This window comes from Panulirus ornatus, chromosome 25 (assembly GCF_036320965.1).
Source record: "Panulirus ornatus isolate Po-2019 chromosome 25, ASM3632096v1, whole genome shotgun sequence".
In the NCBI taxonomy this organism is placed as follows: Eukaryota; Metazoa; Arthropoda; class Malacostraca; order Decapoda; family Palinuridae; genus Panulirus; species Panulirus ornatus.
In genome coordinates, this window is record NC_092248.1 from 8,569,291 (window position 1) to 8,583,669 (window position 14,379).

The 14,379-nt window shown below is 39.2% G+C and overlaps 1 protein-coding gene across 6 annotated transcripts in view; it reads right to left on the minus strand.

The window, feature by feature from the left end:
• Positions 1 to 14,379, minus strand: part of Sara (Smad anchor for receptor activation) — a 76,197-nt gene that overhangs the window by 8,476 nt on the left and 53,342 nt on the right. For all 6 annotated transcript variants that reach the window (XM_071677493.1, XM_071677490.1, XM_071677494.1 and 3 more), the window contains 7 exons: positions 12,620 to 12,784; positions 9,607 to 9,791; positions 8,736 to 8,864; positions 7,478 to 7,582; positions 5,218 to 5,368; positions 2,712 to 2,809; positions 1,541 to 1,686 (listed from right to left, as the gene is read on the minus strand). In XM_071677493.1, the coding sequence (XP_071533594.1) occupies positions 1,541 to 1,686; positions 2,712 to 2,809; positions 5,218 to 5,368; positions 7,478 to 7,582; positions 8,736 to 8,864; positions 9,607 to 9,791; positions 12,620 to 12,784 (979 nt within the window). The remainder of the gene's footprint in view (positions 1 to 1,540; positions 1,687 to 2,711; positions 2,810 to 5,217; positions 5,369 to 7,477; positions 7,583 to 8,735; positions 8,865 to 9,606; positions 9,792 to 12,619; positions 12,785 to 14,379) is intronic.

The following is a 14,379-nucleotide window of genomic DNA, read 5'->3' on the forward strand; positions in this document are numbered from 1 at the left end:
TTTGGTACGTTAATCTGAAAGCCAGAGACTGGATATGGGTGAGTTAGGCCATTTCTTCATCTGTTGCTGGCACTACCTTGCTGATGCAGGAAACAGTGAACCTGGTTGTATATGTGTTTTGGGGAGGAATGCTGTGTTGTGAAGCTATTTCAGTGTCTTGTTATGAGTGAGGAAGTGAGGCAATGGCATTGTGAGAGATAAAAATAATGCTTGTGTGTAAAACTTTTCATCCAACTCTTCAGGATACATACCAGTTACAACTTTTCATACATTTCATGTGACTGTGAGAATATAATTTGTGTGTAAAACTGCACTGCTTACTAAAGTAGATGGGATGGAGGAACAGTAGGGAAAGTTCGTTATAAAAATAAGAAAAATGTATTATCTAAATCTACACTGATTTCTCCTTATATCCAGGGAACAGTCTTGCATTATCTAGCAAGATGGCACATGCAGTCACCCTCCTGTATCCCAATCCCTACATAATTCTAAAAATTCCTGCATGCTTTCAATCCTCTCATCCATCACTCGCTTTTTTTCCTGGTTTTCACTTTCCAAGCCTTCATTCCAGTCTTCTCTTTCAATATATACTTCTCTAATCCATTCATCTTACTTCCCTACTCACTTCTTGTCATTTTAAATTTTCCTAGTTCATTATCTAATCTCATGAAATCCACTACCAAAAGCTTGTACTCAGTCATTCTGTTACTGCATATCCATGCTTCTCTCCTGTACATCAAGGTAGGCTGAAATAAATACCTTCAAACACGACCAAAACAACAGCTACAGACTGTGAGTTTCTGAGGTTGCCTTACCAAAGCAAAAAAAAGCCTGCACACATAAATACATATTTCTTTTTCCCTAATAACCTTCCTTTGACTGCCTGCAAATGAATTTACCTTAATCAAAGTATCTTCAATTCTTAACATAGGGTGTAAGTTAAAGAAAAACTGGGGAAAATGTTAATCAGGCCTTAACTTGATGGGTGAAGATACTTTTACTGGGAGAGGGATAACCCTAAAACCCTGTCCTACAACATGCTTTACTCTATTCATACTAACTTCACTATATAAACGAGGGAGAAGGTGACACAAAAACTGAAAGAAAAAAGCTAATTACAACATTAGATGGGTGAAGATACATTTATAAAGGGGGATTTGTTATCAACCTAATACCCCATCCTAAATTCAACAACATATCTTGAAAGAGTGTTTGAAAATAAGGTGTTCTTTTTTTTTCTCCATACATATTTGCCATTTCCTGCATTTGCAAGGTAGCATCAAGAACAAAGGACTGAGCCTTAGAGGGAAAATCCTCACTTGGCCCTCTTCTCTGCTTCTTTTTGGAAAAGTAAAAACTGGATTGGATGATTTCCAGCCACCCACTCCCACCCCTTTCAGTCGCCTTCTACGACACGCAGGGAATACTTGGGAAGTATTCTTTCTCCCCTATCCCCAGGGATAATATTTCACAATAAATATCTATCCTTTAATTTGTACACTTAACATGTGTAGGGTGATTAATGGAACCATCCACTTACCCAACATTAAAGTTCTTATCATCATTGGTCCACCTGATGATGACAACTTCATCAGGCTGACTGGCTGAAACTGGACCACAAGGAATTTCAAAGTCTTTCATATTTTGTAATGCTTCACGAAGTTTGGTCATCATGTCTGCCGGTATCTATAGCATGGAAGAAAGTACTAACTCAGTTTCCACAAAAATACTTGAATGGGAGAAGGATGCTATAATGTAAAAAAAATTTGCTGTAATGTGCATTACACATGACAGACAGATAATGGACTAGAGTGGATGTGGCAATCAAGCATGAAAAAGAAATGTTATGAGTATACAACTCACTACATCCTTCTGCCTTGACTGCAGTAGTGAGAAGTCATCATGGTGGTTCAACTGTTGACCAGTTACAGAAACACTGAAGGTAAAGATTAAAAAACTGAAGACCTTGTGACTAAATATCATTTGGAAATGGTGATATTATGGATTTTGGAAGAACAGGCCATTCTTTGACTGACAAGGAGGATATATGTGTCAGAGGTGGAGGGAACGAAGAGAAGTGGGAGGCCAAATTGGAGGTGGAAACATGGAGTGAAAAAGATTTTGAGTGATCGGGGCCTGAACAAGCAGGAGGGTGAAAGACATGCAAGGAATAGAGTGAATTGGAACGATGTGGTATACCAGGGTTGACGTGCTGTCAATGGATTGAACCAGGGCATGTGAAGCATCTGGGGTAAACCATGGAAAGTTTTGTGGGGTCTGGATGTGGAAAAGGAGCTGTGGTTTCGGGGCATTATACATGACAGCTACAAACTGAGAGTGAACGAATGTGGCCTTTGTTGTCTTTTCCTAGTGCTCCGTTGCGCACATGCAGGGGGAGGGGGTTGTCATTTCATGTGTGGCGGGGTGGCGATGGGAATGAATAAGGGCAGATAGTATAAATTATGTACATGTGTATATATGTATATGTCTGTGTGTGTATATACATGTATACGTTGAGATGCATAGGTATGTATATGTGCGTGTGTGGACGTGTATGTATATACATGTGTATGTGGATGGGTTGGGCCATTCTTTCGTCTGTTTCCTTGCGCTACCTCCCTAACGTGGGAGACAGCAACAAAGTATAATAAATAAATAAAAAAATTTATAAAAGTACAAAGGCTTTTCTAACAGTATATACATAAACATACCTGAACCATAAGGCCATCTTCCACAATGGAGGACTTGGCAGAGAGACCAGAAGTTGTCTTTAGAGCACCATTAAAGACAATAAAGCTTGCCCCTGTTACTGTAAGAGAATGATGTATTGTCATGAAGTGCTGCTCATCTAACATGAAAAGCATTGCCAACAATAAATAGTCCTTCATTAGGACTTATAAATATTCAATACAAGTAGTGAAAAAAAAAACTGATTGATACAGCACTAAATCTATGCACAAATTTTGCAGCACTTACTGCAATCATTACATTCTTTAATGGTCATTAATTAGTCAGTGAATTTAGTTTCAAAATATGGAGAATGTTCCCTGAGATGTTCATTTATCTTCTATTGTTTTCTGGTGTTTAGTTAATAATTGGCAAATGTCATAATAGTTCCTGTGCTATATCCACCATTGTCCCTGAAAATCCTAGTCGTCAAATACAGGCAGTGCCCACTAAGACTTAAATATCCAGACCTCAGCCCTAAATGGCTTTAAAGCTAGTTAATTTGCTGAAACTTGATATCACAGTGAAATAAATCTTTAAATTTTGAAAGGAAAAAAAAAAGGATATGTATAAAAAAAAAGTGCTATGTACTAACAACCCTATATAGTAGTGGTATAACAATATAGTTAATTTGTAGATTCCAAGGAGAGTAGCAGAGGAAGATTTTGGAGAATGTGTCATTCAAATTTTTGATTTCTCATAATTAAATAAAATCTTGTACATAATGTTTTTTCCCTATACTATGAATAGTTAAGTCTTAGTTCATAAGAAAAAATCATGGTATACGTATTTTCTGTGCACCTTTTCATAAAGGAAAAAAAAACAACACTTGTCTTTCTGTGCAACAAGAAAAGCCAAAAAATCAACTGTGCATCAAAAGTGTTATGAGGACCTTAATGGCATTTTGGAGGATAATGCCATTAGAAATGAATGATAAAAGAAAATTTTGGAACTCATTTATTACAGAAATGAAGTGAGTGAAGAATCCAGGTTGTGAAAATCATTTACTTAGAGGAGCATGTGGTATGACAGGAGTGAATAAAGTAATGAGGGGGTGTATTAGAGATTTACTCTGGCAGGGAATGCAAAGGGAATGAATTGTGGAGTGGCTGAAAAGGTGAAATGTAATACTCTCAGGTGGTTTGGGTATGTAAAAGAATGCAAGAAAGGGAGTTTACATGGAGAATGTATGATAGTACAATCTAAGGGGTTGATGTGTAAGGAAGACAACCTGTGTCATGGAGAAATAGGATGGAAGAGTGCTGGAGTGAGAGACATGGGTGAAGAATGTGTGGAATGGTATATGTGTGGGAGGCATGTAAGGATAGGGATTAGTGGAAACTCGTTTGCTGTGGCCACAACCTTGATGGGAGTTCCAGGAGGGGATGGGCATTAGTGATATAGATAGCTAGCTAGATGGAGAGATAGAAAGAGGATGAATTCAACTTTTGAACACAGCTTTCAATGAAGTACATCATTGCAGACACGTATCAGTTAAGGGACATGTTAGTCAGGGTGTAAGTCTGAATGGAGGAAACTGGAGGAAGTGAAATGTCTTAGATATCTGGGAGTGGACATGGCAGCAAATGGGACCATGGAAGCAGAAGTGAATCACAGGGTGCTGGAGGGGGTGAAGGTTCTGGGAGCACTGAGGAATATGTGGAGAAAGAGAATGTTTTCTGAGAGAGCAAAAATGGGTATGTTTGAAGGAACAGTAGCCCCACCAATATCATACAGATGTGAGGCATGGGCTATAGATAAGAGTTGTGGGGAGGAGGGTGGATGTGTTGGAAATGAAATGTATGAGGACAGTTTGTGGTGTGAGGTGGTTTGATCAATTAAGTAATGCCACGGTAAGAAAGATGCGTGGTAATAAAAAGAGTGTGGCTAAGAAAGCAGAAGAGGGTGTGCTGAAATGGTTTAGGCATAGGGAGAGAATGAGTGAGGGCAGATTTATAAAACAGATAGATGTGTCAAGAATGAAGGGAACAAGGAGAAGGGAGACCAAACTGGAGATGGAAGGATGGAGTGAAAAAGATCTGAAGTGATCAGGCCTGAACATACAGCAGGGTGAAAGGCATGCATAGGAGAGAGTGTACAGGAATGATGTGGTATACTGGGGTCGATATGCTGTCAATGGACTGAAACTGGGCATGTAAAGCATTCAGGGTAAACTATGGAAAGATCTGTAGGGCCTGGTTGTGTAGAGGGTGCTGTGGTTTTCATGCATTACACAAGACAGCTAAAGAATGGATGTGAGCAAATGCAGACTTTCTTCGTCTGTTCCTAGTACTACATTGCTAATGCAAGAAACAGCAATCAAGTATTACAAGAAAAAAAAAGAAATATGAGGATATGAGATGGAACCACGTGAGAGTAAAGCCCCAATTCGTATGCACCAACATTTACACTTATTCTCTCACTTTCATTTTTCACTTGTACTCTGACTTCCATCTTACCCTTTCTCATTTCAAGTATCTCTTCACTTACCTCTACGAGGTCGATTATGAATAATTATAGCCTGAGTGGAGTAGTGGCCATCATCATTTTCAATAGTAACCAGATGGGAGTCTGCCTGGGGACTGAAGTTGGCTCCCAGGGCCAGTACATGATCATTACTGTTGCTCAGGGCTTTGGTAACCTGAAATTGTTAAGGTGTATATAAATATCTTCAAACAACTTTCATACCAATACGAAAGAGTATATATAAAAAATAAATCATCTTAATAAAGAGTGGGAAAATAAGCTTTTAGCACACAATATAAAAAATATGTTTCACATTGTAGAGACTTCTTTTTGTGCCTCAACAATATGCAAACTGTGGAGACTTACCATAAAAAAGGTTATATTGATTTCAATGAACTAAAAAACAAAATTGGCAAACATTGATCACCACCTTAACTATCAGCCACCAAGAAATAGTTAATGTCCAGATAAGTTGATATGCAAATGTCAATCATATGCTGGCTAACTACACATAAATCTAACTCCCAAGCAAAAGCTTACTTAGGTAAAGTATTAAACAATCTGGTTCTCAGGTGACACATGCCTATTTGAGAAAATAAGTATCTGGGGTGGGAGGCTTCCAGCTGCCTTTGCATTTCACAATGGACCGAGGTAAATCTAAATTGCAATGCCAATATCCTGTGCTACAAAACATGCCACAGAGACCTATGCTTTAACCAAAACTGGGAGGAGGTGGCTATTTATTCAATCTTATTAATGCACTAAAATCCATACATCAAACTTGAGTGTAAGCAAACATCAGAACATTTATCCACTTACAATTTTTCTTAAGTTAGATCAAGCGTCCTTATAACATATAAATATGAATCCCTCACACAAACACAATAAAACTTTCATATAACAAGCTATATCCAACCAAGACAATTATACTACACTGTGAAAATGTATATAAATGAATACATATATGATACACCAATATGGCTGTTACTAAACTGTGTGCGCTAGTGGTTAAACTTATGAGTGAAAAGTCAACCTTTCAAGAGGCTGCATTATCACTGAGGAACTCAGAAATCCAACCTTTCCCAGCTACTGATTGTAGTACAGCCTTGAAGCAGTAAGATCCCCTGGAGAAGGGGTTCTGGGGTTATATAATAATAATATTAATAGGGTGGCAGATGTAGGGTGCTTGGGTCAGGGTGGTATGCAAAGTGATAAACATGATAAGTGATTTGGCAGAGAAAAGAGGTGACGAAGGCCTTACATAAGGTGACTGTGGCAAGGCAGCTAGAGAGGATGGTACTGCAGTTGAAATCATTAAGAAATGGGGTGAATGTGTTGTTACTGGTTAGTTAGGATTTACAATGGATCATGATGGGAAGCCTAAGGACTGGCAGAATGCATGTATTGTGCCAATGTATAAAGGCAAGCGGGATAAAGGAGAGTGTTCAAACTACAAAGGTGCAAGTTTGTTGAGTGTACCTGGTAAGTTGTATGGGACAGTAGTGACAGAGAGGGCGAATGCATGCACAAAGCATCAGATTGGAGAGAACCAGTGTGGATTCAGAAGTGATAGAGAATTGCTTATACTACTTGTTCTTTATGGGGAAGTATTCCTGAAAGCATTGTAGAGATGAGTCTTGAGCCCTACTTGTGAAAGAATGGAAAAGGGGTGGACAAGCTAAAAATTTAATGTCAGTGGACAATAACTGGGGTGGGGAGACTTCATCATGTAAGAAAGGACAATGTGGGGAGTGTGGTACTAGGTGCAGTTTGATTGAGAAAGCTGACCAGAGTGTACTGAAACTGTTCAGACATATGGAAAGGATGAGAGGAAAAAGACCAAAAAGATCTACACTCAGGAGTGGAAAGAGAATGGGAAAGCAAACCCCGAATTTGATATGAAACCTATAGAGGTTCTGAAGTATTGTGTCATGAACTTTCAGGAAGGTAAAAAGTGTTCATGGGAGAGACTGAATGGGATCGAAGTGATATATAGGGGCAACATGCAGTCAATATGCTGAAAGAGGGAATTTGAAGCAGTCAGGGAAAATGCTGCGAATAGTGAGCTGTGGTGCACAAATGGGCTCACAAATCTTCTGTTCCAAGCAATACCTCAATAAAGCAAAAACGGCAAACAAATATGAAAGAACTTGTTTTTCATTATCTTATTTGCTGCTATAATCTTGGTCTCTGAGAGATGACTTCTATAACTCTGACATCCCAAAAGAATTAAGGCACAAGGTCTTCTATTCAAGGTAAGACAAAACTATTAGAAAATTATTACCTGTTCATATCTGTTCTTTGGGAAGAGTAAGCTGGTTTTCTTATCTTCCATATGAATGACAAAACCTTCAATTCCAGGGACGGTGTATGCATAATTACGGAAATCCTGGAAAAGAATCACTCAACTTAAAGATATCATACAGGGTTACTAAATAATCTTTTTAATGGTTTATCTATCTGCCTATCAATATTTCTGATGCCTGATCCCAACTGGAACTCCTTCAAGGAAGAGGCCATGGCAATTGAGTCTCCATAACTAATGAACTCCAGTGCTGCTTCTTAGCTTTCATGCCTCACCCTTAACAGGCCAATGGCAGGGCTTCTCTAACACAGAGTTTGCTGACTACTGACTACTACTACCTAATGCTCCTGCTATAGTACCAGTAATACAAACAGTGGCATGTAGCATTAGGTCATAATAATACTAATACTACTACTAATAATAATAATGAAGGCGTAAAGACCATCATATCTGGGGAGGAGCAGTGTGGTTTCAGAAGTGGTAGAGGATGTGTGGATCTTGTGTTTGCTATAAATAATGTGTGTACGAAATTTTTAAAGAAACAGATGGGTCTGTATGTGTCATTTATGGATCAAAAGAAAGCATATGATGTGGGTGATAGAGATGTCATGTGGAAGGTCTTAAGAATATATGATGTGGAAGGAAAGCTGCTAAAAAACATTGGAAAACTTTATAGAGGGTGTAAGGCATGTGTATGAGTGGAAAGAGATGAGAGTGCATGGTTTCAAGTGAAAATTGGTCTGTGGTAGGGACGTAAGATGTCACCATGGCTGCTTAATTTGTTTATGGATGGGGTAGAGGGAGGTAAATCAGTCTTAAAGGGAAGGGTGAGTATGTGGTCTGTGGTGAATGAGAGGATCTGGGAAGGAAGTCAGTTGTTGTTTGCTGATGATACAACACTGGTGACAATTTGAGTAAGAAACTGCAGAAGTAGGAGACTGAGTTTGGAAAAGTGTAAGAAAGAAGGAAGTTGAGAGCAAGTGTGAATGAGGGAAAGTTTATAGACTTAGTAGGGTTGAGAGAAAGGTTAGTTGGGTTGAGTTTGAATATAAGAAATTTGGAATGGATGCGAGCAAATGTGGCCTTTCTTCGTCTGTTCCTGGTGCTACCTTGCTCGTGCAGGAAATCGCAATCAGGTATGAAAAAACTAATAACAATAAAACTCTGAAATTCATATAATGTACTCATTCATGTGAAAACTAGCTTAGTTCATATACAAAGAAAATGAAATTCTTACCACAAGAAGGTTCATGATGGTATGTCCGATCTCACAAAAGACAGGTTTTCTGTTACGTGTGGAAACAAGGGGACATGGATAGTACCTGAATTCTGCTCCCATGCGCAGCATTAGACGAAGTGGAAAAACCTATGGAACAGAAAAAGAGCCTAGATTATTTTCCTTAAGATCTTTCTATTTATGGACAAATAATGCTGTTTTGAAATGTAAAAATTTTATTCTAAAGATAATAAACTTCCCTAAGAACATAACTATATTACTCTTCCCAAAAGATTTTCTTACCTTTCTTTGACAAAGTTTTTCATTTTTCTATGTTGCAGTACAATTCATACATATAAGTTTTTAATTAGCTAAATGATTAAAAGTACACATCTATCTTTTAGTGGAATCACTTTTTGAAGTGCTAATGGTTTCCACTATCAACCACATACATTGGCAAACTCAAGAACCACCAGTTACCTTTGGCAAATTTGCTAAATATATTTGCATATGCACAATTCTACTAGACAATGATAAAATCAATGACTACACCATGTGTTATGAAAATCCAGTACAGTTTAGCAAAGGTAATGACTAATGATTCTCTGTGGTAACAGCTCTTGGGTTCTTTAAATTATTTGCTACCACTAGTAACCTCAAAAAGAGCACAATAGTCTGCAGTTTACTTTCTGTGTACTCCTCTTTATACACTAACGCACAAACATACTTTTCCATGATATTACAGACACTTTCCAAATCCATCCAACTGCAGCTTTACCTCCATTCTTCATCATCTTATAACCACTGCATCTATATCACTAATTTCTTCATGTTTTTGATGTACTGATAATGGAACTGGCAAAGACTTACATGGGAAAATGTCTGAACACACCTTTGCCCATGGGGTCTCCCACTTCTGAATAAGGACGGCAAATATATAAGGTGAGGGAGGCAACACCAAATTGCGCAGGCACTGGAAAGTGGGGCGGATATATAGGAAGCCACCATGCTCCCGAGACCCCAGGAACCCTTCTGGTTCTGTAAAGATAGTGTGACCCAATTCTGTCACTAGGTTACCTGAAAGAAAAAAAAAAAAAAAAATGAAAATTACTTTTCACAGCCAAACAAACATTCACATTTCAGAAAAATTCCATTTGGTGTCATGATTTTAAGTGCATACTTTACATAACTTTCATGAATTGCACCAACCTAAATCACCCTCATTATCTTAAGAACTGAGTATAAAACTCATCATAAAGTGGCCAACTACAAATACTCACTCAGATCTGGTGGCTAAGACCAAAAGTTAACTGTGAGTGCTTGGAAGCCAGATAAGACTCCTTTCTTTTAGCTATTTTCTCCTATTTTTTGATTATGGAGATGATTATCAGTTCATTCATTAAGCAAAAACCTAATGAAGAGTACTGTGCAAAAAATACATACAAAAATATAATTTACCACATCATTCACCAATTATAAGTTGAATGTTTTGAAGTAAAGGCAATTATGAACATTCAAGAGCAATGCAAGACTTTCACCTCTTTCATCAATTGACTCACATATTTTTCTGAATATGTACGTAATCATCAATTTATACTAGAATTTTTTTTCTCTCTTCTTTCACATTCATTCACTGTTTCCATTCAGGGAACCCATCAATTCTGTGGTGACAACCAATTCAACAATACAAACCTTACTTCCTGCCCCAAGCATCCCCTCTGTCCTTATGAACCTTCTGCAACAATCAGGAGAGCAGGCCATGGGGGTGATCATAGGTAATAAAGTAGTTATGGTTTGTGTGTATCTATGTGGGGAGTGTGGGGCACCTGAGCAGTATGTGTTCGGTGTCTTCATTGTGGATGTTGCAACCTGGACACGAAGGGTCCTGGACTTTGATGAATCAGTGTTTGTGGTAATTTGGCAGTGGGTGATGTCCAGAGCACAGACAGAAGAGTGTGACTCATATTTGTATGGAAGGATTGTTCCAGATGGATGTATGTCTGTTGGAGTCATGTTTATGACTGAGTTGAGATGGCACATGATAAAAAACTGTCAGGTCATTTTAATGTGTATGCATTTTACTAATGTTATGTTTGTTTGGGGATCAGGGGTGAAGGGTATCTGTTTGTAGAGGTAGGTGAAGTGTGAGGTAGGGGTAGGCTTCATGTTTCTTTTGGGTGAGTGGGTAGTTATGGGTACTTTTGGGTAGGACGAGTCTATTGCTACTGCAAAGAATGAGTGCCGAGCATTCAGAGGTGGGATTGCACAAGGAGGATCTCTGTTTCTTGAGTAGAAGAATTGAGTAATTTTGGTTGCTAAGTAGCCAGAGATTGTTCTGAGTGCTCTATTTTGTGTATCTGGCAGATAGTTTATGTTATTTTTGAGAGAGCAGAAGAAATATTTTCAGAAGATGCTGAAGGAATATTTTTCTTGTCCAAATCTGGTGCCAACTGGAGTTTTGACTGAAATTAGCTTGTGTGCTACTTTTGTGTTGATGTTATTAGATTAGTGTCATAAGTGGTGCCAGAGATGGTATGTGTTTTGTTCAAAAGTTCAGGGTGAGTGACTGTTCATTCAAAGTGACTGGAGCGTGTGAGCTGGATTAATGTCTGGCTGGGGTAATAAGAAAGACTGAAGACTTCTGTGGAGATGCTGGCATTCGGTTCCAGGTTAGTCATTGTTTCAAATATGTAAAGTGGTGGTGCATGTTTGCTGTTGCTAATGTGGTGTCAGGGTGTTGTGATGTGATTGTTATGTTATTTGCATATGAGAGGACCTTTATGTTGTAGTTTGCTGGAGGTAATAGGTGGCCATGTGAGAAAAGGCTGAAGAGAGTTAGAGAGAGAACTGCTCCTTAGGAACTCCATTGAAAAGTTTAAGGGTTTTACAGGTGAAGCCAGAGTTAGTAACTCTAGCAAGGTAGCCAGCCATGAAACTGGCCAACCACTTTCTGTCATGTTGTGGAGGGTACTGTCAAGCATCTTTTGTGTAAGGTTGTGTTGGGGGACAGTGTTAAATACACTGTTGATATCTACTACCACTAGTTTATGGTGTGACTGAACACAGTCTGCATGAGGTTTCATCATGAGGAAAATGTCACCTTTAATAAGGTTGTAACATTGGGAATACAGTCTTGTTAAGAATTTCTTACTCAAAAGAAGTCCATGATTTCCCTGTTACGGGAAGTAGGCAAAGCTGGAGGAGCCTCTGGAAAGGTCTTGGGTAACACAAAGACACCTTCTCAGGAGAGGGTCCTGGGCCATTCCAAATAAAATAAATAAAACAAAACACAAAGACACCTTCTCAGGAGAGGGTCCTGGGCAATTCCAAATAAAGTAAGTAAAACAAATACTAATATTCATCACATTACATCATCATTATATCAATGTTATCTTATCATTATTATCATCATCACTGTTAGTATCATTATATCACCCCAGTATCCCCTTTCCAAGAGTTCCTAAATCTTTCCAAGAAATCCTAAAGTTTCAAATTTGTGCTACACTCAGAAGCAAGGAAAGTATAAACTTTTTTGAGGTGTAAAGGCCTTTGATGAGATAACTCCAATGAGCCAACCTCGCTGAAGGTCACTTGCCACACACAGTGTAACCATAAGCAGGCAGAATCTGGTAGCCTCTGTATTTATTTTTTTCATACTATTTGCCATTTCCCGCATTAGCGAGGTAGCGCTAAGAACAGAGGACTGAGCCTTTGAGGGAATATCCTCACTTGGCCCCCTTCTCTGCTCCCCTTTTGGAAATATATAAAAATGAGAGGGAAGGATTTCCAGCTCCCCGCTCCCTCCCCTTTCAGTTGCCTTCTACGACACGCAGGGAAAACGTGGGAAGTATTCTTTCCCCCCTATACAATACTTATATACTATGGGGAAAAAATAATGGACTAACCCTGATTAGCTTGCTGATACACAGTATGGAAGAAGGCAAATATGTCTCTAGGAGGGTGTTTTTCACCAGGGGCAACCTCCAAGAGGACTACCATCTCTTCCTGACCCACCGTACATAAGCCACGTGTTGCTATATTCCACACCTCAACACCCACACAACACTCCACTGAAAGACAAAAGAGCATATTCATTTTAAATAACTCTCAAACAAATTCATCTAAATTTCCACAGTGCATAACTAATAAAACACTATATCATACTTTCATATTAAATTTGATCTAAATATTACGTTCTTGCATTTCATAAAAATTAAATACAATACAAAATTAAGAAAGAGCACAGTTGTAGGTGCCATAGCTTCCGTACTCCATTCAAACAGCACAGTTGTAGGTGCCATAGCTTCCATACTCCATTCAAAGAGCACAGTTGTAGGTGCCATAGCTTCCATACTCCATTCGAAGAAGTCCAAGAAAAAGATAAATAATAAGGAGCTGACAAAGCCCTTCCTTCATTTTCTCACTATATCTCTAATTCCACTTGGAATTACTTCTCAGTTTCCTTTCACCCTGATGTACCATTTATTGATCCTTTTTTTTTTTTTTTTTTCGCTGTCTCCCGCGTTTGCGAGGTAGCGCAAGGAAACAGACGAAAGAAATGGCCCAACCCACCCCATACACATGTATATACATACGTCCACACACGCAAATATACATACCTACACAGCTTTCCATGGTTTACCCCAGACGCTTCACATGCCCTGATTCAATCCACTGACAGCACGTCAACCCCGGTATACTACATCGCTCCAATTCACTCTATTCCTTGCCCTCCTTTCACCCTCCTGCATGTTCAGGCCCCGATCACACAAAATCTTTTTCACTCCATCTTTCCACCTCCAATTTGGTCTCCCTCTTCTCCTCGTTCCCTCCACCTCCGACACATATATCCTCTTGGTCAATCTTTCCTCACTCATTCTCTCCATGTGCCCAAACCATTTCAAAACACCCTCTTCTGCTCTCTCAACCATGCTCTTTTTATTTCCACACATCTCTCTTACCCTTACGTTACTTACTCGATCAAACCACCTCACACCACACATTGTCCTCAAACATCTCATTTCCAGCACATCCATCCTCCTGCGCACCACTCTATCCATAGCCCACGCCTCGCAACCATACAACATTGTTGGAACCACTATTCCTTCAAACATACTCATTTTTGCTTTCCGAGATAATGTTCTCGACTTCCACACATTCTTCAAGGCTCCCAGAATTTTCGCCCCCTCCCCCACCCTATGATCCACTTCCGCTTCCATGGTTCCATCCGCTGCCAGATCCACTCCCAGATATCTAAAACACTTCACTTCCTCCAGTTTTTCTCCATTCAAACTCACCTCCCAATTGACTTGACCCTCAACCCTACTGTACCTAATAACCTTGCTCTTATTCACATTTACTCTTAACTTTCTTCTTTCACACACTTTACCAAACTCAGTCACCAGCTTCTGCAGTTTCTCACATGAATCAGCCACCAGCGCTGTATCATCAGCGAACAACAACTGACTCACTTCCCAAGCTCTCTCATCCCCAACAGACTTCATACTTGCCCCTCTTTCCAAAACTCTTGCATTCACCTCCCTAACAACCCCATCCATAAACAAATTAAACAACCATGGAGACATCACACACCCCTGCCGCAAACCTACATTCACTGAGAACCAATCACTTTCCTCTCTTCCTAAACGTACACATGCCTTACATC